The sequence below is a fragment of the Mycothermus thermophilus genome, assembly GCF_041956435.1.
Source record: "Mycothermus thermophilus strain CBS 625.91 unplaced genomic scaffold VTJ04scaffold_3, whole genome shotgun sequence".
NCBI lineage: Eukaryota > Fungi > Ascomycota > Sordariomycetes > Sordariales > Chaetomiaceae > Mycothermus > Mycothermus thermophilus.
Window position 1 is genome coordinate 4,195,278 of NW_027191429.1, and position 23,120 is coordinate 4,218,397.

Consider the following 23,120-nt stretch of genomic DNA (forward strand, 5'->3'; position numbering starts at 1 on the left):
TTACGAATTACCTGGTTCTAGTCTGCTGACCTTGTCAATATCATTGCCTCCCTGTTTCTGGCGTGGCTACTAAGTAGCACACCTCCCTAGGTATCTGCTTAGGTGTTCCTCATCCACTTAGGTCCCTTAATCGAGCGTAAAGGGGTATTGCTCAGGTACAAGGTGCAGGGCTCAGATTCCCGACATGCCACCGAGAGGAGAGAGAGAAATTGACACCTTTGTGTTGGGGTTTCATAATGCAGTGTGTAGCCGCTGAGGCGTGCTGCAGACCAACGCGAGTCCCGTCGAGTTGTCGCTAGGTGTCTGCATCCCCAGCAATGCATCCAGAGGAATACGATTAAGGCTGAACTACCCCATTCATTGCCCAAGGATTTACCTAGCCTCCTCGTCAGCTAGGCCTCCAGCTCGACTACTAAGCATGTCCGAACGTTGGATGCGAGGTCTTGGATTTCTTGGCTGTAGACTCCCAAAACCTTGGAAGTGACGTCACTGTCTGTCCAGGTGACTATCACAAAACACATATCTACCGACCTGCGGGCTCTCCGTATCTCCTGTAACGCATCCGGCTTCCTCCCCAGGCAGTACTCCGTCTTACTGACCACAAAAGTCTATCACAGATACCCAAGGGTCAACATCTTGCATCAACAACATCATGGTTCTCCAAAGCCTCCTTTCCCAGCTGCTGCTGGCTTCACTCGCCCTCGCCGCTCCGGTTGCCCCCAATGCCCTGGACAACAGTTGGCAGTATGGCACAGGGGGTGGTCTCTTGGGGCTTGTCATCTTTCTTCTCGACATTATTGTCTTTGGTGAGCATTTGTTTGACCCATTGCTTCCGGTGAACCATGCTAATCCCACATCTAGTTGAGGTCCTCAAGTCCAATCGGACCCCTGCGCAAAAGTTGATTTGGTGCTTGGTTGTCTTCCTCTTCCCGGTCCTCGGCCTGATTGTCTACTATCTGTTCTCCAACCGGGATGCCCACAGACGAGACGCGGGGTACGAGGCGCTGGCGTGATGCATATTACGGAAGCACGCTGTTGGAGACCTGAGCAAGATATTGGAAGGGTCGGATCCGGGACTTTTGTGTGGATTGTTGAGAGGATGCGGCCAAATACCTAGGTAGGTATTCCTACAAGGAGGTATTAGCGGATTTCATGGTTGATTGGGGCATTGGGCGAGGTGCTGCAGTCTGAAATATGATCAGACTTTGGCATATTAGTATGTCGTAACCTGGAGATGAAAACGTGCTCCGGGGTACTTGAATCATGCCGACTCTGAACATTAGCCTGTTGATCAATGCGAATTATGTTAGACACCTTTAGATTCCGTCTCAAGTAATGGAATCTGCCGAGTGCATTGATGACGAACGGCAAAGCTGCGCGAACAAGTCCACGGGATAAATTCTGAGTTTCCACCAACGGTCCGACGCGACCGCGTATTAATTAACGGCCCCATCCACGGCTTCTGCGGAACTGCCAGATGCGGCACCGCGGAGGGTCTATACAAAACGCATTCGATGGAAGTGGTGCGCAATCCAGGATGGGGAATTACTCCCCGTGAAATAGATGGAGCTCCACGATTCAGGAGAAACATGTATAAATATCACGAAAAGTCCGCATGATTCCAGGCGTGTATTGATTTCACCGTCCAGCCCCCTTGTGTGCCCATCTCTCTCACCCTCGTACACGCTTGCTGCCCACCATGGTCCGTCACGCCGCCCTCGCCGCTCTCGCTCTCCTCCCCTTCTCCCTCGCTCAAGTCACCGTCTCGGAGGACTTTGAGTCTGGTTGGAACCAAGCGGAATGGCCCACGTATGCCCCTGATTGCAGCCAGGGCGGCCGCGTCAGCCTCGACAGCAGCACGGCGCACAGCGGCAGGAACTCGGTCAGGGTCGATGGTGCTGGTGGCTACTGCGGGCACATCTTCTTTGGCACCGACAAGATTCCGAGTGGTGACCTTTACGTCAGGACCTGGCTGTACGTCTGATCAATAAGGTGCACTGGAATAACTGCATTGCTAACCTTGATTACCCCGTTCCAGTAAGGCCTCTCGTGCCTTCACTGACGCCCATGTCACCTTCATCACCATGCCAGACCCGGCCCAGGGCACCAAGAAGCACCTCCGCATCGGCGGCCAGAACAGGATCCTGATGTGGAACCGCGAGCAGGACGACGCTACTCTCCCAGAACTCTCGCCGCAGGGTGTTGCTTCCTCCGCTCAGCTCCCCGCGAACCAGTGGGTGTGCTTCGAGTACAAGGTTGGCGCCGATGGGTCCATTGAGACATGGCTCAACGACGCTCCCATCTCCGGCCTGACGTACGGCCCCGGAGTCAGCAACCCGTATGCCAACCAGTGGCAGAGGAGCAGCATCAGGCCTCGTCCCTCGGCCGTCTACTTTGGCTGGGAATCGTACGGCGGGGACTCCAACACTTTCTGGTATGATGACATTGTCATCAGCTCGTCTCGGATTGGGTGCCAGTGAGGTGTTGGCGGAAGGGTTGGAGTATGGAGAAGAGTGATGGCATGAACACAATGCGAATAAAAAACCTAAGTATGACATCAGTCCCGTCAGCCAGATGCCTTTGTGACTACAGTGATCTACATCTACAGCACGATCTCGCCTAATTTCATGAGCACGCTCTCGATAAATCGAACCCCAACGATGAGTCCATCCTCATCTCGGGCCCCATCGTTTGCAAAGTCGGCGCTGTCTTCGTCCAGGCAGGTCAGACAAGCAACGACGACGGAGGTGTAGCGGTCCCCCATGGCAGCTGGAAGCTCCTCTCTTGCCAGAGCCAACAGCGTATCTTTGATCACCGCTCGTGTTTTCTGCGGCCAAGTTACCATGTCGAGCTTCTCTAGGTCCAATCCCAGTAGTTCCGATGGCTGTGCCAACTCGACGTTCTCATCACCGCCCTCGCCGTCTTTGGATCGCTCATATTTCACGAGAGACCGCCACAATCCGATCTCCAGTAGGCACACGCCCAGGCTGTAGATGTCGTGCTGCATGACGTAGTTCTCGTTGGCGATAGGTCCTTGTCGGCTCGAGTGCCTGTACAGATTCCGCTCAAAGGACGTATCTCCCACCCGCAGTGTTTGGTAGTGCTCTCTCCTGAACCCGTCGAAGCCCAAAAGAAACACTCGATGTCGCCAGGCAGGACCGTCACGAGTTACGCCCTGTTCGTCACCCTTCTCGGGGGATTGAAAGAGCACAGTTGACTCTGGCCGAATGTTCTTGTGGACCAAGTTGCATACATGCACGAAGCTGACGGAGCTGGCCAGACTTTGCGCGATTTCCAGCCGAGCGGTTAGGCTTGGGGGGCAGGCTCCCGTCTTTCTCCAGGGGGCTTGTCCTTGATTTGGGATGTGGCGACCCGACGACATTTCTCTCTCTGAGCGGAGCAAGGCCTCTCGCAGGGTGCACAGAGACGGGAGGCTCGTTGATGATTTCTCGGGGGCGATCGAGGTTGATGGCGGAACCCAACACGATGGGGGCCGAAACACGAGGTGGATTGCGGCAAGCCGGCCTGTTTGGGTCGACTTCTCCTTGACGATCCCGTGGCATCTCAAGAGCCCAAATGTCTCCGGGTCGACAGCTTTCAGGGTGCGGGCCAGGTCCTCGGCATCTTTCCGGGCAGCGGCCAAGTCATGGCGCGGCGGATCGAGGACAATAGAATCGACCAGCATCCACCGGGCCGTGCCTTCTGACGCCGTAGTGCTGGTAGAAGTTCGCAAAAACGTTCGAATGGATCCGTCCGTATACGGGACCGGGGTGGTTTTGGACGAGTCGAAGTCGCGGCTAGGGAGCGTGACATGGACTTCCTTCTCGGAACCGTACAGGGCTCTGCGGAGCTGTGAGAGCGTTGACAGAGAACGGGCAGCAGGCGCCGGCTTGTCAGCAGTGCTGGGAGCCGGTAGAAATGTTTTACGGACATCATCCACCTCCGTATCGATTATGCGGTCACTGATGAGGGTGATCAAAAACCAGGTAGGGTCATAAAGGCGCTGCCACTGCTCAAGTCCGGCGATCATATCGTCGAGAGCCTTGTTCCAGGCGTATTTTAACGGACGTGGTTTGGCGTCTGCTTTCTGAGAGAGGGTAGATTCTAGCTTGTCCAGTGTCTCTTGAAGCGTGCTGGACAACCTCTTCAATAGAGCGTCTTGCACCCGGCGTTGCTCGTCATTCAGAATCTTCGATACGCGCTTGATCACATGGAGTTGAGCTTCCGTTCTGGTCCAGATGGCGTCCAGCTGCAGCAGTTTATCGTCCAAGTCCTTGTGTGCCCTTCTCGCTGCTCGGCAGAACTGGACAAGTTTGCTGCCATACCTTTCCGTCTGTCAGTTAAGTTTGAGGATTGAGGGGTTAATAGTGCCCATTTGGACCACTGGTTCGCAATCATACCTGATGCAGACGTCGATCAAGCCCGTTATCCCCAGGGCACCTAGGGCGAGTTCTGCCATCTTGGGTGAAGGATGGTTATCAGGTGGAAGATGGGGAGCAAGTTAGTTGTAAGACGGAGCATATAAGATGAGGTAGGGAGGTATGTACATACCTAGGTAGGTACATCTCAACGGTTGAGGTCATTCAGAAACTCAAGCGGGGCCAACGTCAGGCTCGAAGCAGCGTATGCATGTCACATCCCCTGGAGGGATTAGCGGCACTTGCATGAACGAGCCCGCTGCACCCACTGGAAATTCGATGCTAGAGAAGGCTTGGGAACTACCTTAGGTACCGGAGGGGTAAGCCGCAGGCTCCGTGTTACTCAGGATGAGGTTAAGTTGACTACCCCAGGCTAGCCATACAGTCCGTCCAAGTTTCTCACTCCCTGCTAGGTATGCTTCTCATGGATTGAAGATAGTTCCGCGCCCTGAAGTAATACCTATGTGGATATTCACAGTTGATTCTTGGGCATTCTCATGAAATATGAGCTGAGAACCCAGGTGCGAACTTCTTAATGAGTTTTGATAGTGATGCTGTCCACACGTACTAATTGCCTGATTACACTAGCCTGTTGTTTTGGTTTGGTGTGAGGATAGTGCTAAGCTCGTGATGGATGCTTGGTTTCAAGATCGAGTGACTGAGAGAAGCTGTGTTCCGAGCTTCGACGTTATGATCGCTAAGAGACTCGGCAATCATGATGAGATCAGAATTTTGGTCGCAGGGAAGCAACACTAGCAGGTCTGTTGTATACTTCAGAAACCAGAAGTCTGGTGCTGAGGCTGCTGAACACCTGGGAGGTCTGAGCTATTTCACCCTGGGATCACTCTCATATCAATGCCCAACTTCGCTTACCCCTGCCCAGAAGGTGGAAGGCTGAAGATCGCACGACAGCGTATCGCTGCGCAAAAGCGGCACAGGCTGGATCATTGTAAGGCAAGAATCGAAGCCCAGATAAGCTACGTCCCCAAGTCACACAAGATGTCTGCCCTGGCAACAATGAGTTGCGGTGTCGCTCACTCACTCTTCCACTGCGAGCGAGCTGACAGGCACCCACGAAACCCCACCTGTCTTGTCCAATGAAGGCTTCAGCATGCGCCAACACCGCTAGCGGCGCGGTTTTGGAGCTAAAATCTGACATTCAGGGGTGGCCGTCCGTCATAACCCGTTGATGAATGAGGACATTAATTCAGCTTTCCTTCTCTTGTGTTGTTGAGTCTAAGTAACCGTTACACTCTTGCAACAACAGACCAGCATCGACATGGCCTGGTAGACCACAACCTACCCATATACAGTGCGACCCATTCCCTCATTACGCTCTTCCCCTCGTTTTTCCACATCGCCTGTGCAGGCGTGCCGTTCCGATCATGAAGGCGCGCGTTTTGCTCGCCTTGATAGGCGCCCTTGCGACTCTAGCGACGAGCGACGACACGCCGGATAAGCGGCGCGGGCTCGTCTCGGTCAGCAACAAGGACTTCCCTGAGGACGATGCCATCTGGGTGCGCAAAGGGTCGCCAATTTCGTGGTACCACAACTTCCATTGGGATGTGACGGCGGCGTACGCAAACATCCCCCAGGATCAACTCGAATTCGTCCCGACCATGTGGGGCGGGGGCGTCAACGACACCGAGTTCCTAGACAACCTGACCGAGATGATACGGCCGGAGGGCGGCGGCGAAGGGCGCGCCATCTCCCACGTCATGGCGTTCAACATGCCCGATCTGCCGTTCGAGTATGGCGGGAGCAACATGACACCCGCCGACGCGGCGCGCTCGTGGGTGCGCAATCTGCTACCGCTCCGGCAAGAGTTCAAGATTAAGCTTGGGCTGCCGCTGGTGGGCGATCCGCGCGGCGGTTGGATTGATCCTTTCCTGCGCAACTGTTCGGAGCTCAACAAGGGCAAGGACTGCGAGTTTGACTTTGTCCCGCTCCATGCGTTTGGGCACTTTGGAATGCTCAAGGACCAGATCGGGAAGTTCTCATCTGCGTACGTGAAGTTTACTGAGAGACGACAGTTCTTGAGCGCGACCTGCTGACGGACGAGGCCAGATTCCCCGGCAAGCCACTCTGGGTGGTCCAGTTCGGCTACCCCGAGCAGAACCTGACGGCGACGCAGGAATACTACAACCAGTCGATCGCCTACCTCGAGAAACATGAAGCGGTAGCACGGTACAGCTGGTTTGGGGCGTTCCGCAGCACCGTATCCAACGTCGGACCCAACATGGCCATGCTGGATCCCTGGGGCAACCTGACCGATATTGGATCCTGGTACCTGGGCGGCGAGGCTACCGGCACGCCTGCCATGCCCAACGATGTCCCGAGCACTGACCTGTGCACCGTCGACCACCCGTGCGGCGCGACCAACTCAGCGGTGACTGCGGCGGGAGGCCCGTGGCTGAGCCTTTGGAGCGGTGTTGCTGCTCTCGGCTTGATGATGGTGTTGTAGAATCCCGTCCAGCAGCCGGTTACCTCGGGCCTCGGGCCGTTGATGTGATTATTATCTTCTTCCCTTAACTTGTGCACATGGGAGGCATCGGGTATCTTCAGCTGCCGATGCCAGTGGCTAGGGTAAGAGATGTCGAGTTCTATCCCCAAATCTTGTAATGCGTACTTCGTATGTCAGTTCTTGCGGGCACAGCATGACGGTAGTACAGACCATAGGGTACACAGGTATCTAAGGTATATTTTCAGTCAATATACATAGATTTTAGAGGCTCCTGGGCCGCCATGATATGGATTCTTTGGACTCTAGCGCTCTATAGGAGGTGTCCTAGCTTGTTTTGTTGACTCGGCTCCACGGCGATGGAGGAGGGTTAGGGTTTCCCTGCACCTGTCTGGGCCTCGAAACCGCCACGTTCCGCTTTCGGTTGACCGCGCTGGACTTCATCCACCCTTCCTCTGGAGCTTTCCTCCCACCACCTCTTGTCTTGCGCCACCCACCTGCGTTTGTGAGCATTCGGCGCAAGATGCACAGGTCCGGGTCGTAACGTCGACCGATATTCACGCGACCGAGACGACTTACCGCGACCGGCACAATGGCGATGCGCTTGTCGCTGGCGGCCATGCGGCTCTGGGCCTTGATGGCCACCTTGCTGGCCGCAACAGTTCTTGCCGTGAGCCGCGAAAGCGAACTTCCCTCCTACCATTACGGCGCCGCGATCCCGGTCGAATGCATGAACCGGAGCTCGTGAGTCTGATCCTGGGTTTGGGCATTCAAGATATCCCCCATGTCTGACATGTATCGCCTCTTAGGGAAACGGGAGAGCACATCGAGAACGCCGCCCACGAAATCCAATTCGTTCCGTTTCCCGCGTGCAACGAGACCGGCAAGCCCCTCGAGTTCTATTACGGCATTGAGGAGGAACGCAACTGCACCATCGCCATGGTGGACGACCCCTTGTTCCACCTGCTCGAGTTCTACATCCACAACGATGCCCCATTGTCCTGCCGGCTCCCCGCCCGTCCACCGCCGCAACCCCAGGTCGTTGGCGAGAAACCGCCCCCGCAGGAGTACATCCCGTTGGTGTTCGCCCTGGCTGGAACGTTGCAACTGAGCCACATGCACATCAGCACGCACCTCAACGTCCTGATCCACAGCACCCCCAAGCATCACATCCAGCCGCGGGACAGCGGCGTGCTGGACAGCGCCACCGCGTATAGCACGAGCCCGCGAGCCGCCCACCTTGCCGGGAGCAGCACGCGCCGTCTTGTCATCGGCGATCCTCTGCCCCTCAGCTTCAGCGTGCGCTGGTTTCCCACGCCGGACTTGCCCAAGGTCGCCGGCAAGGTGGAATGGTCCGGCATGGGCGGGCATGTGTATGCGAGCACCGTGTTTTACAGCCTCGTGTCATTCTTCGCCGGTGCCGTGGTCGCCAGCGCCTACTTCTTTGGTTCCGTGCTTCCCCGCCGCTTGAGAGGTCGTCGTCTCGGCGGGGCCACTCCTCTGGGGTACGGTTTGAACGGCGTCGGCAGCGGTTGGGGTTACGTTCCGAAGAGGAATGTTGACTGATTGTTGGGTGATGGGTGGGATTCATGTCTGTCGGATGTTGATGGGTCAAACCATATTAGATGGCGGGTTATTAACAGTATAAAGATACCAACAAGGCGTTTTGGGGTTTGAAAGCTCTCATTTTGATATCCGGACTCGATATTTACAACATTGTTTTGACCTCTTTCCAAGAAAACGGTCAACCCATGGCTTCTCGTAACCAAAATTGGCCATCACCCCCTACTGCGACTTTTTGTCGTTTCCAATCGCATCAGCTCTCCTGATACGAGCGAGAATCCGACTGCCCATGTCAACTGCCCCAAGGATCGCTGTCATGCTGTCAGCAATGAAGACTGCACGCTGGGACTCGAGGATCACTTACGGATGACAAGGAACGGTCCGTAGAGCTGAAACTGCATTTCCCGCTTGATGGCGGTCGGGTACAAGGCGTCGTCCAGGTAGAAGGTGTTGTGAATGCACACAAGAGTCGTGAAAGCCATCTCCAGGGCGTACGCAAAGAAGAGCAGCTCATCTGCTCCAGACGTGCCCTTGCGTTGGACGCCGAGGCGGTACACGCCGTACAGCGTCGTCGGCAGCAGGAAGACAAGCTCGAGGTAGAGGAAGAGCCGGATCCAGTTGTCATGCCCACCCGACGTCTCTGGCGTCCATTGCAGGATGGGGTCATTGTACTTTTGCATGTACCACTCCTTGACTCCCCAGAAGAAGTGCAGCGGTGAGCCGGCGGGCTGGTAGATCCAGGCAGGCCATACGACTTCCAGCAGATCCATGACTAGGGAGGATTGATGTGAGTTTGGATGTCTGACGGTGAGGATACTTGGGGGACTTACAGAGGATGATGATGACCTGCTGGATGAACCAAGCCAACCAGGCTTTGTTCTTCCAAGTGATAGTATACGTCGCCATAGCTGCTCCTAAATCCTGGATTTCCTAGCTTCAAGGCGCCTCTCTGAACCTAGACAAAGTCTTGACTCGCTCAAACAAGGGGAAGTGGTTGGGCTTTTGAGAACTCAAGTCAGGTTGAAGTTCAGCGTCACGCCGCGTCACCAACGCAGGCGCAGAACAGGGGTGTCCACCTTGGCCGAGCCTGCTGCAAGGATGTTGCATCGGCGATCTCAGAAGACCTTGTCCTCTGCGACGATGATCTCGAACCTCGAGCTCCCAAGGAAGCTCTAGACTGGGCATTCAACATGTGCCGACTTGACCTTCGAGGATACTCTGTGTTCTTTCTATCTAGGTGTAAAGTAGGTAGGGTACCTCTAGGTATGTAGGTACAGGTACTTAGCCCGGAATAGGTACGTACTAGTATTTGACGGTCGTCACCAAACCCGGGTCTTGTTTTCTCGTCAGAGATGCTTTGTTCTGGCCCGTTGACAAAGCTCGCGAACCCCTGTCAGCCTTCTCGCAGGAAACCAGCCCGCCACGTGCACCCAATTGTCCTCCCAAGACATGAGGGTTCTCAGGCCTTGATGTCCCCTCCAAGCTTGTGGTTGATTGTCCTCCATAGAGAGCAAGTTCGCATTTGCATCCTCCCTTTTATCACAGCTCCGCTTCAGGCACCGGCGGAGACTCTTCAGGGGCTGCCAAGCTCCAGAAAGTCTGGATTACGTTATGCGAAAGCCAAAATTCGACCCCTTCTCCCAGGCCCAACGGGCGGTATTTGACCTCTTGGTAAATCAACATCAAACGGTCTACCTCATTTCCTCCAAGCTCCTCGTGCCCTAATGCAAATGCGGCCAGAACATCCGTGACATAGATCCATAGCGCTATGGGAGGCGACTCCGACTTCGCCGACAATAGGTCCTGTACCTCGTCCGACGACGACGACGACCCCGAGGCCGCCCTACACCCGGACAACGACGATCCCGACAACGTGGCGCCCCTACTTCGACTACGACGTCTCCCTCCCCAGGGCAGCGGTGGAAACGATGGTGGTCCGTCCTCCTCGCCCGGGGAGGGCGTCCCGATGTCTGTCTACATGATGATGCACCGGTGGGTGGTACTGTCGGTTCGTGCTGTCCGAACGGGGCACTGACTTGGGTGGGCAGGATCCGGCGTCTGGTAATCGCAGCTATTGGTATGCGCCTGAAGACTTCCCGGGTTAAGTGTATGAGATACATCGGTCTAACGCACCCGCAGACGACACCTACACGCTCGATGAACTGCGCGCGCCGCAAATGGACCACCAGGTTGTGCGCCCGCTGGTGGACCGACTATACAATCCCAAAGACTACGCCGTTGGTCAGTTTGGTCACTTATTTTGGCTCTGGGCGTTTCTCTGACGGGTGTCTGCCTTCAGTATACTGCCTGCTGGCGAACCGAATCCAGTTCCTCCGCCCACGCGCCCGCGAGTCTCTCCAACAAGGCGTCAACGCATCTCGCGCAATGCTGTGCGAGATCCTGGCCACTCGCGTTCTCCGCCGATTCCACGAAGACCACGCCGGCCGCTCCGGCCTTCTTTTGCTCGCAAACATTTTGGTATCGGGCTTTGACCCCTGTGATACCGCCCCTGAACCTGTCCGGGCGCGTCGGCCGCAATGGGCTGTCCAGGACCGCGGCGGCCACGAACGAAAGCTTACGGCGCTAGAGCTTGCCATCATCTCCGAGAGCAAGATGTTCATCAAGTCGCCGGCATGCCAGATTCTTGTCGATGCTGTCTACAAGGGGGTCGTTGTGTACACCCCTCTGTCGTTCGTCGACTTTCTCCCGGACCACTACAAGCACCACCCTGTGTCGCTCTACGACCCCCGGCACGCCCCCATTTTCAACCATCGCCGCCTCATCGTGCCGCAGATTAGGAACGCCATCGAGCTGATGCACTTCGCCATCCTGTTGGTCCTCTATATGCTGACGGTGGCCCATTATGGGTTCCGCGCCGAATTATCGGGCCTACGGCTGTGGGAAACAATCTTCAACATCTTCGCGGCAGGCTGGGTCCTGGAGCAGTTTGCCGCGATTGTCGAGCATGGCTGGGAGGTTCACGCGCAGAACCTGTGGTCTTTCCTGGACGTCACCTTCGTCGTCATCTACGCCGCTTACGGCCTGGTCCGTGTATTCGAGCTCCTCTTCGTAGAGGACGCCTACTACGCGCTTCCCGTCCTGTGTACGGCCGCCCCGGTTCTCCTCACGCGCATCGCCTTCACCCTGATGCCCAACAACATCGTCTTCATCGCCCTACATGCCATGATGCGCGACTTCACCCGCCTCACCTTCATCGCGATTTGGTGCTTCGCCGGCTTCGTCATGGGCCTTTTGTTCCTTGCCCGGACCAGCGGCGATGACTCTTTGAATGCCGGCGTCACGTGGGCCACGATTACGAAGTGGCTCCTTTGGTAAGCGGCCTCGTTGCACAGTATCCATCCGAGAGACTAACATATGCCTGCCCTCAGGATCTGGTTCGGACTCGACGGCACGGGTATCGAGCGTGCTGCGGACTTCCACCTTCTGATGGGGCCCATGCTGATCATCACTTTCGCCTTCCTCGGGAACACCCTGTTCCTGACTATCCTCGTCGCCATCCTGACCAACACTTTCTCCAAGATTATGGACAATGAAGCCGCCGAGGTCCAGTTCCGCCAAGCTGTTTTAACCTTCCAAGGCGTCAAAAGCGACGCCATCTTCTCCTACCCGCCGCCGTTCAACGTCATCGCACTTCTCGTACTTCTGCCGCTCAAGTTCTTCCTCGGGCCCCTGTCTTTCCACCAGGTCAACGTGGCCGCCATCAGGACGATCAACGCGCCGGTCCTCCTACTCATCGGGCTTTGGGAACGACGCAACGTATGGGCTCGCCGGTCGAAACCGTTCACCTTCAGATCGTGGCGTTACTTTCCCAGCCTGTCGCCGCATACCGACATCCAGGCGGTGTTTAGCTCGGAGCCACCGCCCGACGTCATCGATGCGCTCGAGAAGATGGACGTACTCCACGACATGATGCCGATGGACCGTGTCTCGTTCACTCAGTCCCCGAAAGAATTTCGCGGCCCACCCTCTGCTGTACGGCGGCGTCGGCACTCCAACAGCAGCAGTGTCCGGAGGTTTGATGAGTAGCCACAGAATCATTAGACCTCTGGCACCGAAACACAATGTTCCAACATCCACCCCGCCTGTTCACATTCGCCGATGATCAAGTGTGCCATATGAGTAGTGCGTAAACTGAGGCCCATGCGCTGACGACTCCGGACGAGCCTTGTTCATCCCCTGACCCATTATGCCCCACGTCATGCCGTCCATGCGCAAAGTTGCGGTCCAAGGACGAGTCCTCGACGCCCCAAACGAGACCGCCCGGCCATTTCATGCTCCCATGCTGTTGAGGATCAGGCCTATTGTCTCCCTCATCTTTGATCATGGCGATTTGTGACACGCCCCAGTGCGTACCGATTCATCCCTCTCCCATACCCACTTCATCGGACCAACTTCGACAAACACGAACCGCCATCCTCGTAAGGTGCACAGAACAAACACAGACACAGGATCATGCTTCTGAGACAACTGTCCCATAGAGCAACCTTCGGACCTCTTCGCCTACCTCCCTGGCCGCGTCCCGCGCTCCCTGAGCCCAAGCTGACATTTGGACCCAGCCATGGATGAGGTCATCGTGATGATGCCAAGCCACTCGTACTCCTGCTTTAGTGAGCTTTTGCGCGTACTCAATGCCGACGTCCCGTAATGGGTCGAAACCGTTGGTGACGATGATGGCAGGTGGCAGCCCTGCAAGCTCGGCTGCACTCTGCATCCCTGGGTTCACATATCTGTCCAGAGGTGATGGGCCTGCGTGTGAGTTATTAATTCGGGGCATCCCGGTCACTCGGGGAAGAAATTATGGCATGCTTAGGAGACACTTGCCGTTTGGCCGTGGCAGATAATGGTCCCAAAACCCAAAGATGCCGTTGCACTCCAAGTAATAGCCCGAGGTGTTCTCTTTCGCCGCGAGCGTGTTAAACGGGAGCCGGGCCACGGGGTACAGAAGGACCTGGCCAGCAAGCGGCTTCTTTCCTTCGTCGAGCCGCCGAAGACAGATCGCAGCCGTCATGTTGCCCCCGGCTCCATCCCCACCTCCGGCGATCCGCTCAGGATGCACCCCTCGGATCTGTCCCGCATTTCCTTGCAACCAGTCGATCACGGCCGAGTACTCGTCTAGTTGAACTGGATAGCGGAACTCAGGGGCCAGTCGATACTCCACCGCATAGATCTGCAAGACATCACACAAAGTCACTAGCCTGGCCCACGGCGCATGCCGGCGCTCTGACCTGCACATGTCATACCTGACAGCCAGACACTTCGGCGATTAACCTCAGGCCGTTCTCGAATTCATCGACGCAGCCAACTGTGTACCCTCCCCCATGAAAGTAAATAAGTGCCCCTGCTTCGTTTCTGGCTCTCCGTCCTTCCCCGGACACGGGGTAGAAGACACGGATAGGGAGAGTTCCGTGCGGCCCGCGGATGGCGGTGAACTCGACGTCTCCTATTGGGTTGATCTTGGCCTTGGGGAGCTTGTGGAAAGAGAATACTTCTGTGTGTCGCTGGCGCTCGTCTGTAAAGTTCTTTGCCCCTCCGAGCTCGAGATCCGGGTGGTTGGCGAGGAAGTCTGCCAAAGCTCCATTCACCATCCGAGCCCTCGTACCAACGTCGGGAATCGGGGAACTTGGCATCCTGCACGGAACCGGGACTTTGAGAGAGATATGCGCGAATTGGAAACAATTTGATTGGGGCTGGTTGGATTGGATAGCTGGTACAAGACGTTCCTGGTTCCCGAGTCTACCTGAGGCGGGAACATATGACTCGGTAATATCTAGGAGTCTTTGTGCTCGAACGTATATCCCTACAAGTGTGACGTCATGCAGGGACCTGCGACGGATTGCTCCGTTAGTTCAGGCGCTTCAATTCACTCCTGGGCACCTCCTCATAGTCACATAGCCAATTTTAGACTCAACATTATCGCGAAAGATTAAAGGCCCCGGGAGGTATCTCTACGTGGCGATGCTAAGTAGGTCGATTGGCATCCTTATAACCTGGCTTCCATGGCACAGTGTTGACCAACCTTAGGACGCGACCCACTTCGCATTCCAGCGACCGAGATCAACTTCCCTGAGACTCATGTTGGGAGGTTAAGGACCCTATGGTTAGCAATGACCAGGAGTCTACATACACACCTGAGATGATGTTGAAGGCCATTCGTGGTTGGAGATGTTGATCGAGATAGTCGGTCCCCCCGATGAGGCCACAGGCATCCCCGTTTCCCAAACTGGAATCCCGGGCCAATGAGGGGTTTGTTGACATTCGATATCACACATCCACCAAACCATGTCGCGTTTTTGAACGATCAACGCGTCTTCCCCCCACCTGATTCATTTCGCCTGTCCCAAACTCCCAGAACAATCAACCTGGCAGGTATTCGTGAGTCGAAAAGCGCAGTCGCAGCGCAATCATCTTTTTGTTGCCTTTGCACCGCCGATTTGCGGCATGCATCTCAACTAAACGCCGTGCGTTGCATGGGCCCCGGTCGCGCGGCAACCAACCCCCGGACTGCATCCAAACAAAACCGAAAACACCAACACAACCCAGCAGATCCCACAGCATCCAGATCGCCCCTGAACAGACATGGCAGACCCGACCAGGGAGGGACTGGCCTGGGAAGACAACGGTCTCGGGCCAGAGCCGCAGTGGATGCGAGACCCGGACATCCAAGCCGTGGGCCGCGTTTGCTGTCAGCACCTGGGCGTCACCCTGGACGAAAACGGCAGTTATGGCGACTCCCGCATCTCCCTGCACGCTGATGGGGCATTCAACAAGCTGTACCGCGTCCAGACCCGGCGCGGCGACTTCATTATGCGCGTCTCGCTGCCCGTGGACCCTCGGCAGAAAATCCGCGGTGAGGTGGCCACCCTTCGGCTGGTGCGGCAAGCCACCAACATTCCGGTGCCGCATGTCGAGGCCTTCGACGACCTCCGCCGCAACGAGATCGGCTATGAGTGGATTCTGATGCAGAAGATGCCGGGCATCCCGGTCTACTACCGCTGGCGCAAAATGTCCATGAAACAGAAAGAAGCTCTGACCATCCGGGTAGCCGAGTTCCAGGCCCAGCTCTTCCGCTGCGGCAACCAGGGCAACGGGTTCCGGGGCATTGGCACCCTTGGGACGAGCGTCGAACCGGGAGCGGGCCCGACCGACCCTGGGCCCATCGTGTCGACCTTCTTCTTCACAGGCCAACGGTACCACTACCCCGTGTCTCGCGGACCCTTCGCATCCAGCCACGACTGGCTGCGCGCCCAGCTCAGCATCATTATCAAGGAGCACACCACGGCGCTGGCCGAGGCCAAGACGGAGGACGACAAGGAGTACGCCCAGTGCGTCTTGCGCGTGGCTCGGAAGCTCTTTCGCCTCCTTCACAAGATCTTCCCCGCCATCGTCCACCCGCCCGAGCGCACGGTGCTCTGGCACGACGATCTCTCCCTGCGGAACATCATGGTTGACGATGACAACAATGTTACAGGTATTATCGGGTGGTATGTGTAGACGATGCCAACGCCAACAAGCTGCAAATGCTGACTGCCCTCTAGGGAGTGTGTCTCGACGATGCCCAGGTGGGTCGCATCCCAGGTGCCAGAGTTTCTACGGGGTCCTGTTCGAGAGACGATGCCGGTCCGTGACCGGTACACAGATGTCGACCAGGCGGGCAGCGATGCCAGTGCCGACGAGCTCGACGACAGCCTGGACAACGAGGGCAAGACCGAGCTCTACTGGATTCACTTGATGGAGTACGAGCAGACGCAGCTTCGCAAGGTATACGTAAACCGGATGCGCCAGCTCAGGCCCGAGTGGGATATGGAGGTGGAGGAGGGCGCTCTGAAGGTTGACTTTTTGGCGGCCGTGTCTCGATGCAGCTCGGGCTTTTACCTGCGCCGCATCGAGCAGTGGGTCGACGCCATCGAGCGCAGAGAGTATCTCTCCCTGATGGAGGTGCTCAGAGTCGGCATCAGGACTCACGAGACTTCCGCGGCTCAGGGCACTGTAACATCGGGAGCACTAACGTTGGTGAGCCGATTGCCATGACATTGTGGTTGAGCTATCTAGGGCCACAAGCACCTCTTCTTCATCTCCCGTCTAATAACTCCCTAGGCACTCGATCCGCTCGGCGTGCAGAGGACCTTTCCGTCAAATGCCTCGCTGAAAATCTCAAAGTTTCCCTCCTTTCTCCTATCAAAAACAGCAAACCAGATCTCCTTGAACCAGCCGCCCGCGAACTCGCTCTCTCCCAACACCTCCAGCCAGCACTGAGCAACCTCCTGGGGCGGGTTCCGGAACGCGCCACAGCCGATGGCACCAAGCACGAGCATCGTGTGGCCCTTGATGGCGGCCATGCGGAGGCACTGGCGCATTTTGTCTTTGGTCAATTGGCGGGCCGCCGGGTCGGCGAACACAAACGGGCCCTTGGGTCCCTTTTCCTTTCCTTGTTTTCCTGCACCTTGGGCCTCCGAGTGCGCTGAGGATCCAGAAGCATCAGCGGCGTTGGCCGGTTTCACCTCTGGGCGGCGGATTCCAGCGACGCTGAGTACGCTGACGACGGGAAGCTTCGCAGCTGCAGTTTCGGGAACCATGAGCTTGTGTCCATCACCCATGGATCCACGGAAGATGACCACGTCGCGCGTGTACAGGCCAGCCCTTTGCTGAATCGGGTACAGCTGCTTATGGAGCGAAGCGGCCAGGGTACTGCGGAAGCACAGAGCCTCTTCCTGGGCTGAAGAGCCCTTGAGCCATCCACCTCCGGGGTTTTTCTCTGAGGCCATGTTCAGAACGGCGACACGGGCTGCGATAGACGGACTGAGATGGGCCGGTGCCTCGGCGGTTTTCTTGAGAGCCTCGAACAAGTCGGCCTCGGTCTCTTGGGTGGTCTTTTCCGAGCTGGGCGTGACGCCGAGGACAGATGTCGGCATGGCGAGGGCGGCATCAAACGTGTCTTGATTGAACACGTGCGTCCTCGTGCCATAACGCGACGCCCCAGCGCCATCGGGAACCTTGAACCGGGGGCATTTGGAGGGATCGAGCGGCGGCAAGTTGGCGAGATGGAGCTTCTCAGACTTGGTCGGGTCCAAATGAGGCAGGCTCGCGGCGATGGTCGGGGTGGTGTCTTGAGTTTCTTTAGCGATGGCCGCGAGCGCCAGGCGCTTGGGGTTCTCGTAGTACTTTTTCCTCCACATGGTTGTTGTTGGTGACCCCTTGGAATGGAGTGATGATTATGGTGGAATGGGTGAAGGTTGACAGAAGTTGTTTGGACACTGTGTGTCTGTGTGGAGGGAAATCAGGTTGCCAGGTCGCGCAGGCAGCAGACTTAAATCTTCAATGCCCGTTCGGCAGTCACATTCTTTGTGCTGCTTGGGACAGTCACCTCCATGGGGTCTATGACTCCTTCCCCGATCGACTTGCATGGTTTGTATCTCAGCCCGGCAGGTACTGGATAGCCGACCTTCCTGGAGTAGGTGCACTGCCCCCGTGGCTGCAGCGCTGCGCCTACGGCGAGCTCGATGTGGGATAGTTTCGGAGACCCTAACCCTTGGCCGAATCTTCAAGGGCCTAGATCTCTTGTGACGTCACTCCCCTGGTTCTCCAAATAGGTCCCGCCTTATCTTATCTCGAATATTCCCTGACTCCCCGCCGAAACCGAACCATCATGAGATGATGCCGACCTATCGACATTGCGGTCCAATGTCACAAGCTTAGAGGCTTCTTTCAATCTCAGGATCAAGACCTTCTTTCTACCTCGGCTTCACAGCTTGCTCACCTTCCCCCAACAGCCAACACAACCTCCAACATGCCGGTCTACTGCATCACCGGAACCAACCGAGGAATCGGGCTCGAGTTCGTGCGCCAGCTCGCCGTGTCGCCGGACAACACCATCATCGCCGCCGTCCGCTCGCTCTCGTCCGACTTGACCGACCTCCGCGCAGCAGCATCCTCCTCGACGCACATCCTCGAGTGCGACACCGGCAGCGTGTCATCGATCCATTCGTTCGTCAAGGCCGTTGCCCGAACCCTGGCAGACGGCCAAAAGATTGACTACCTCATCAACAACGCCGGCGTCAACGTTGCCTCCCAGCAGAGCTCCCTCAGTCTCGGCCCCGACGAGTTGCATGCTCAGATCAACATTAACGTGATCGGGCCTGCCAAGGTCGTCGAGTTTCTGCTCGACGCGGGTCTTCTATCCAAGGATGTTCGCATCCTCAACATGACCTCCGGACTCGGCAGCCTGCAACGGAGCTCCGAGATCAAGCCCCGAAAATGCGCCGGGTACTCCATCTCCAAAGCCGGGCTCAACATGCTCACCGTCCACCAAAGCGAGGACCTTAAACCGCACCTGCCGGGCTCTGTGGTGATTGCTATGGATCCTGGATGGGTCAAGACCCGCATGGGCGGCGAGGGTGCTCAGCTCGAGGCCAGCGAAAGTGTTGGGAATATTCTCTCTGTCCTGCATCGCCTCACCCCTGACGACACTGGCTCGTTCTTCCACCACTCGGGGGACAAGATCCCCTGGTGAGAGCCATGGTTCGACAGTTTGCTGCCCGTATATCATTGTCCTATGTACCTACACAGGCCTCATATCAGGAACAAAGACTCAGCGTTGGATCATTCTCTCCCAAGTCCTCACTCGTCCTTGTGCGCAGCGCTCATGACTCCATCACGGTTGCCCTCTGGACCAAAGCCTGCAGAGCTGGAAGTACAGTGGCCGTGCATAGAACCGACAGAATAGCCACCAGGATAAGATGCCAAACGTGGAACCTCACCCCTTTGCGGTATGAGCGCGGAGCCTTGGGACCGACCATCTTTGGGATTGGGGTGATATGCTCCTTTATCGCCGTTTCCAGGCCGATTCGCATTCCTGGCAAGCCATCCATGCTGTACGCATTTTTCAGCGCCCAATACCTGATTCCATTCTCGTTAGGTTGAGTACGACAAAACGATGCGCGTTATCGTACCTTTCTCGGCTCTCTTCCAAGTTCCCCTGCCTGAACCGTTCCTCCCTTCTTGCAAAGGTCTCGTTAAGCGTCTCGCGGAAACGCTTGAAATCGTACAACGGCACTGAGTAGCCGCAGGAGGAAGCGGCCTGGTGTACCCGAACTATGATGACGGATCGAGAGCTGGGAATCACCTGGATTTCGTGCTTCTTGACAAAGTTGTCAAACGCTTGCGTCCCGCGCTCCAGCACAGATCCGTGGCCGAAAAGCCGGACGATGCGAGGCGGTCCCTCAAAGGCGTTGAACATGACGGTAATGCGGCCGTTTCCTGGTTCGTAGAGATGCGCGATTGTCTCGTTTCCGCTCCCACTCAGGTCCATATACCAGAAAGTTGTGTTGTTGAGCAGGCCGAAGTACGGGCCGCCCTTGGGCGACACGTTGACATGTCCAGATGCTGAGAGCGGCGCCGTGGCCACCCAGAACATCTTTTGTTCCAGGATCCATTTCATCAGATGCTCGGGGATGGTTTCGTAGAACTGGCCCATTTTGACGACGACAGCGTGGGCGTGAGGTGAGAGCACTTATGGAAAGCGAAGATTGAGCGTCTACCGACCAGGGACGTTAGGAGAGACGATTGGGATCTATCTACAAGTCAAGTTTTTTCAAAGCGCGTGGGCCCTAATTATGCCGTCGCCCTCACCAGAGCTGCGTAACATCGGCGATGGTTCACGCCTTTTCGGTGACTCGGCCTTGCTGGACTCGGCCTTAGTTTGCAGGTTTGATGACTCATCCAGGAATCTAAAGACGACGTACATGTCCCTCCTTGCAACGGAAAACCCTCGCCCAGGGACGGGTATTTTAAGGTACCTGGAATGCACAACTTTATCATGGTCGTCAAAAGACTACCAACCCTTCAGAGAGTTCATCATCGTCGCCGATCTCAGCCTGGGAATGATCGAGGGCTTGTCACGTGACTGGGCTTGGCATCGCTGCCTGGCACGGGCCCCAAGAAGGGCATTGACCGCGAGGTCTTGAGGTGTCACCACATACTAGGTGTCTGGATAAAAATGGGTGAGGCTGGCTATGCAACCGTGTCTTTACTCTCTTCAAAACCTGCTTGGGAATCTAGGAACCTGTCCAGAATCTTACCGTCAAGCAACCCGTCATCAGAATGGAGGGATCACCAAACGAAGGAGTGAGGGGCAAAGAGCCTTCCCCCACCAGTCAAGAGGAATCCAAGTCACCCGTCTCAGGCTCTCTCACTCACTCCTTTGCCCGCCATCACTTGAGCGATGACCCTGGCTCTGAGAACAGCCACTCCAGAAGCGCAACACCGCGTCCAGTTACCGATCGTGATATCAAAATGGACCCGGACGCTGCGGCCGACGAGACTCCGAGCGCGTCCTCGGACGAGGACAATGAGCCGGACAGCGAGTCCATTGATAGCCAACGGATGGCTCTCATCGACCGGATCATGAAGAGTTTCTGCGCGTCCTTGGACTCCAAGCTTGCTAGTGCTAAGGTCCCTCGTCGCTCCGTCGAGCCAGACAAGAAGAAGCTGGATGCCTCACTGCCCCCTGCTCGTGAAAGGTTAACTGAAGAGGAGGAAGCGGAGGAGGAGAGTGAACAAGATGCTAGTTTGTCCGTGAAGAAGGAAGATGCTGAAACGCGAGTATCCGAAACCGACGCCAAATTACCATCAATTTCCAAGGAGTCGCACGATCAGTCTAGCAAGCCGACCAAGAAAACGGCAAAATCAGGGCTTAAAGCCAGGCTATCCTTCTTCTCACTCTCCAGCAAAGGTATGCGAAAACGAGAAGAGGCACCACCTGCCTTGCGTCCGGCAACCTCGGATCATGCTGCCAGTCACCATCCTCCAGCACCGGCCAGCTATCAGCTCCCTAGACCAGCCGCGCCGGCAGCTGCTCCGGTACCACCGCCGCCTCCTCCGGCTTTGGCTCCCCCGCCTGCGATCCCTCCACCTTCATTGGCACCTCCGCCCTGTCCGATACCACCCATTCAGCCTTCACCTTCGGGCATAACACGTCCTCCAGGTGCTCCTGGGCCTCAGGTCCTCCACCAGGACGAAAGGAGGGGACCAAGGAGGAAACTCCGCGGACCTCCTCGGTTTTCGGTGGATGAGCTGCCGGCTTCTGAAGCAGCGAGTGAATATCAAGGTGGAACAATCTCTCATTGGGACACCAACCTCAACGATCTAGACCTTTCCCAGTTGCCACCACCCACTGAAGCAGCCTCCGTTTACGGCCCCGCAACCCATGAACCAGCACCCGAATCATCCTCTTCCGGCGTGGCCCTGCATTCATCGAGCCAGTTCCAGTTTGAACCTCATGCTGGGGCATTCGTCTCATCCTCTGCCTCCCAGGCACCTCCTCTTGCACATACCAGATATTATTTCGGCTCACTACCTACCGATCTGACGGAGGTATCAGCCTCAGAGCTTACTCAAACACAGGCCTCGGCGGTACCTCACGCTGGCCAAGGAGTCAAGAGGAGCGCTGATGAGGAGGCTCAGGTCGAGAGGAGTGCAATCCAAGCGGAGGAAACAGATGGGGATGGGCGGCGTAAAAAGTCCCGTCGCGGAGGACCGGAAGCGGGAGCCTCAAACCCCGGTGCCGGCAAAAAGTTTGCTTGCCCCTACTTCAAACGGAACCCCAAGAAGTATCAGAAGTGGACGTCCTGCCCCGGCCCAGGATGGGATGAAGTCCACCGAGTCAAGTACGTTGGCGCAGGCTTTGTGGTTTGGATAACATACAGCTAATCCTGCGTAGGACACATCTTTATCGCCGGCACCAACTGCCAATTCAGTGCCCTCGCTGCTGGACTGTCTTCCAGTCAGACGGGGACCTTCAGTCGCACATCCAGCAGGACCCGCCGTGTCCAAGGTCCGAGAAACGGATGCTCCAGGAGGGCTTCACGAAGGACCAGGAGAAGAAACTCCGGAGCCGCAAAAAGACCCACGCGGACATGACCGACGAAGACAAGTGGCGCGAGATTTACATGATTCTGTTCCCTGACGATGACCCCACTACGATCCCATCTCCTTGTGAGTTTGCTGAAGCCTGCGTTTTGTTTCTTATAGACTCTGACGTCCCGGGGCAGATTACAGCGATCCTGAGGATGAAGCGTCCGGCTTCACGGGTTCGGGAGAACTCGAGGATTACGCCACCTTTGTTCGCCGGGAGATGCCGACCCTTGTCAGGCGCGAGCTCGAGATCCTGTTCCGGGATGAATTCAAGGATGTGGAAGAGAGGCTGCGCCCGCGGATCGCCCAGATCGTGTTGGATTTGCAGCCCAGGCTATTGAATCTCTACAAGCAGTCACAGCTGCCTCTCAGCGAGTACGGCCCCGGCCAGTTCCAGAGCCAGACTAATGAAGGCGATCCAGGGCTCACTCCGGTGCTGTCACAGAGCGCTGATTCCACTAGTGGCTCGGAGTTTCACACAACTCCGGACCTGTTGTCTGGAGTGGACACACCTCACCTCGCGACAGGAATCCAGGTGGGCGGTTACGGAGCTGGGGCGGCTTCTTTTTCGGACCCCGGCGCTTGTTATTTCCCCGTGCTCAATCACGTATCGACAGAGACATCTGGTGTCGGCACTGGTTTGGGATTGGACTGGAACTTTGAGTTTGACCAGCTCTTGAACCCTGACATTTTCATGCCTCCGGTGCAGAGTTTCACAGCGCCGAGCGCGTGAATCCAGCAGGGAGGAC

The 23,120-nt window shown here is 56.5% G+C and overlaps 14 protein-coding genes across 14 annotated transcripts; 8 read left to right on the forward strand and 6 right to left on the reverse strand.

The window, feature by feature from the left end:
- Nucleotides 1-652: 652 nt before the first annotated feature.
- VTJ04DRAFT_5675 (uncharacterized protein) lies at nt 653-1,013 on the forward strand (the record flags this gene model as incomplete). The annotated part of the gene is made up of 2 exons (XM_069363815.1): nt 653-806; nt 862-1,013. The coding sequence occupies 2 exons, from the start codon at nt 653-655 to the stop codon at nt 1,011-1,013; spliced, it is 306 nt and encodes a 101-aa protein (XP_069220624.1).
- A 127-nt stretch (nt 1,014-1,140) lies between these two features.
- VTJ04DRAFT_5676 (uncharacterized protein) lies at nt 1,141-1,453 on the reverse strand (the record flags this gene model as incomplete). Its single annotated transcript, XM_069363816.1, has 2 exons — nt 1,141-1,314; nt 1,367-1,453. The coding sequence occupies 2 exons, from the start codon at nt 1,451-1,453 to the stop codon at nt 1,141-1,143; spliced, it is 261 nt and encodes an 86-aa protein (XP_069220625.1).
- A 246-nt stretch (nt 1,454-1,699) lies between these two features.
- Nucleotides 1,700-2,480, forward strand: VTJ04DRAFT_5677 (uncharacterized protein; the record flags this gene model as incomplete). Its single annotated transcript, XM_069363817.1, has 2 exons — nt 1,700-1,974; nt 2,039-2,480. 2 exons carry the CDS (start codon nt 1,700-1,702, stop codon nt 2,478-2,480), a joined length of 717 nt encoding a protein of 238 aa, XP_069220626.1.
- A 122-nt stretch (nt 2,481-2,602) lies between these two features.
- On the reverse strand, nt 2,603-4,459 carry VTJ04DRAFT_5678 (uncharacterized protein; the record flags this gene model as incomplete). Its single annotated transcript, XM_069363818.1, has 2 exons — nt 2,603-4,325; nt 4,401-4,459. 2 exons carry the CDS (start codon nt 4,457-4,459, stop codon nt 2,603-2,605), a joined length of 1,782 nt encoding a protein of 593 aa, XP_069220627.1.
- Nucleotides 4,460-5,803: 1,344 nt separating this feature from the next.
- VTJ04DRAFT_5679 (uncharacterized protein) lies at nt 5,804-6,882 on the forward strand (the record flags this gene model as incomplete). The annotated part of the gene is made up of 2 exons (XM_069363819.1): nt 5,804-6,423; nt 6,486-6,882. The coding sequence occupies 2 exons, from the start codon at nt 5,804-5,806 to the stop codon at nt 6,880-6,882; spliced, it is 1,017 nt and encodes a 338-aa protein (XP_069220628.1).
- Nucleotides 6,883-7,471: 589 nt separating this feature from the next.
- On the forward strand, nt 7,472-8,445 carry VTJ04DRAFT_5680 (uncharacterized protein; the record flags this gene model as incomplete). The annotated part of the gene is made up of 2 exons (XM_069363821.1): nt 7,472-7,623; nt 7,689-8,445. The coding sequence occupies 2 exons, from the start codon at nt 7,472-7,474 to the stop codon at nt 8,443-8,445; spliced, it is 909 nt and encodes a 302-aa protein (XP_069220629.1).
- A 219-nt stretch (nt 8,446-8,664) lies between these two features.
- VTJ04DRAFT_5681 (uncharacterized protein) lies at nt 8,665-9,348 on the reverse strand (the record flags this gene model as incomplete). The annotated part of the gene is made up of 3 exons (XM_069363822.1): nt 8,665-8,753; nt 8,807-9,214; nt 9,273-9,348. The coding sequence occupies 3 exons, from the start codon at nt 9,346-9,348 to the stop codon at nt 8,665-8,667; spliced, it is 573 nt and encodes a 190-aa protein (XP_069220630.1).
- An 862-nt stretch (nt 9,349-10,210) lies between these two features.
- VTJ04DRAFT_5682 (uncharacterized protein) lies at nt 10,211-12,489 on the forward strand (the record flags this gene model as incomplete). The annotated part of the gene is made up of 5 exons (XM_069363823.1): nt 10,211-10,434; nt 10,491-10,519; nt 10,582-10,683; nt 10,742-11,774; nt 11,832-12,489. 5 exons carry the CDS (start codon nt 10,211-10,213, stop codon nt 12,487-12,489), a joined length of 2,046 nt encoding a protein of 681 aa, XP_069220631.1.
- A 769-nt stretch (nt 12,490-13,258) lies between these two features.
- VTJ04DRAFT_5683 (uncharacterized protein) lies at nt 13,259-14,090 on the reverse strand (the record flags this gene model as incomplete). Its single annotated transcript, XM_069363824.1, has 2 exons — nt 13,259-13,630; nt 13,704-14,090. 2 exons carry the CDS (start codon nt 14,088-14,090, stop codon nt 13,259-13,261), a joined length of 759 nt encoding a protein of 252 aa, XP_069220632.1.
- Nucleotides 14,091-15,039: 949 nt separating this feature from the next.
- On the forward strand, nt 15,040-16,491 carry VTJ04DRAFT_5684 (uncharacterized protein; the record flags this gene model as incomplete). The annotated part of the gene is made up of 2 exons (XM_069363825.1): nt 15,040-15,944; nt 15,999-16,491. The coding sequence occupies 2 exons, from the start codon at nt 15,040-15,042 to the stop codon at nt 16,489-16,491; spliced, it is 1,398 nt and encodes a 465-aa protein (XP_069220633.1).
- Nucleotides 16,492-16,553: 62 nt separating this feature from the next.
- VTJ04DRAFT_5685 (uncharacterized protein) lies at nt 16,554-17,636 on the reverse strand (the record flags this gene model as incomplete). The annotated part of the gene is made up of 1 exon (XM_069363826.1): nt 16,554-17,636. The coding sequence occupies one exon, from the start codon at nt 17,634-17,636 to the stop codon at nt 16,554-16,556; it is 1,083 nt and encodes a 360-aa protein (XP_069220634.1).
- Nucleotides 17,637-18,247: 611 nt separating this feature from the next.
- Nucleotides 18,248-18,970, forward strand: VTJ04DRAFT_5686 (uncharacterized protein; the record flags this gene model as incomplete). Its single annotated transcript, XM_069363827.1, has 1 exon — nt 18,248-18,970. One exon carries the CDS (start codon nt 18,248-18,250, stop codon nt 18,968-18,970), a length of 723 nt encoding a protein of 240 aa, XP_069220635.1.
- Nucleotides 18,971-19,100: 130 nt separating this feature from the next.
- Nucleotides 19,101-19,933, reverse strand: VTJ04DRAFT_5687 (uncharacterized protein; the record flags this gene model as incomplete). Its single annotated transcript, XM_069363828.1, has 2 exons — nt 19,101-19,356; nt 19,410-19,933. 2 exons carry the CDS (start codon nt 19,931-19,933, stop codon nt 19,101-19,103), a joined length of 780 nt encoding a protein of 259 aa, XP_069220636.1.
- Nucleotides 19,934-20,751: 818 nt separating this feature from the next.
- VTJ04DRAFT_5688 (uncharacterized protein) lies at nt 20,752-23,104 on the forward strand (the record flags this gene model as incomplete). The annotated part of the gene is made up of 3 exons (XM_069363829.1): nt 20,752-22,124; nt 22,178-22,452; nt 22,509-23,104. 3 exons carry the CDS (start codon nt 20,752-20,754, stop codon nt 23,102-23,104), a joined length of 2,244 nt encoding a protein of 747 aa, XP_069220637.1.
- Between the last annotated feature and the right edge of the window lie 16 nt (nt 23,105-23,120).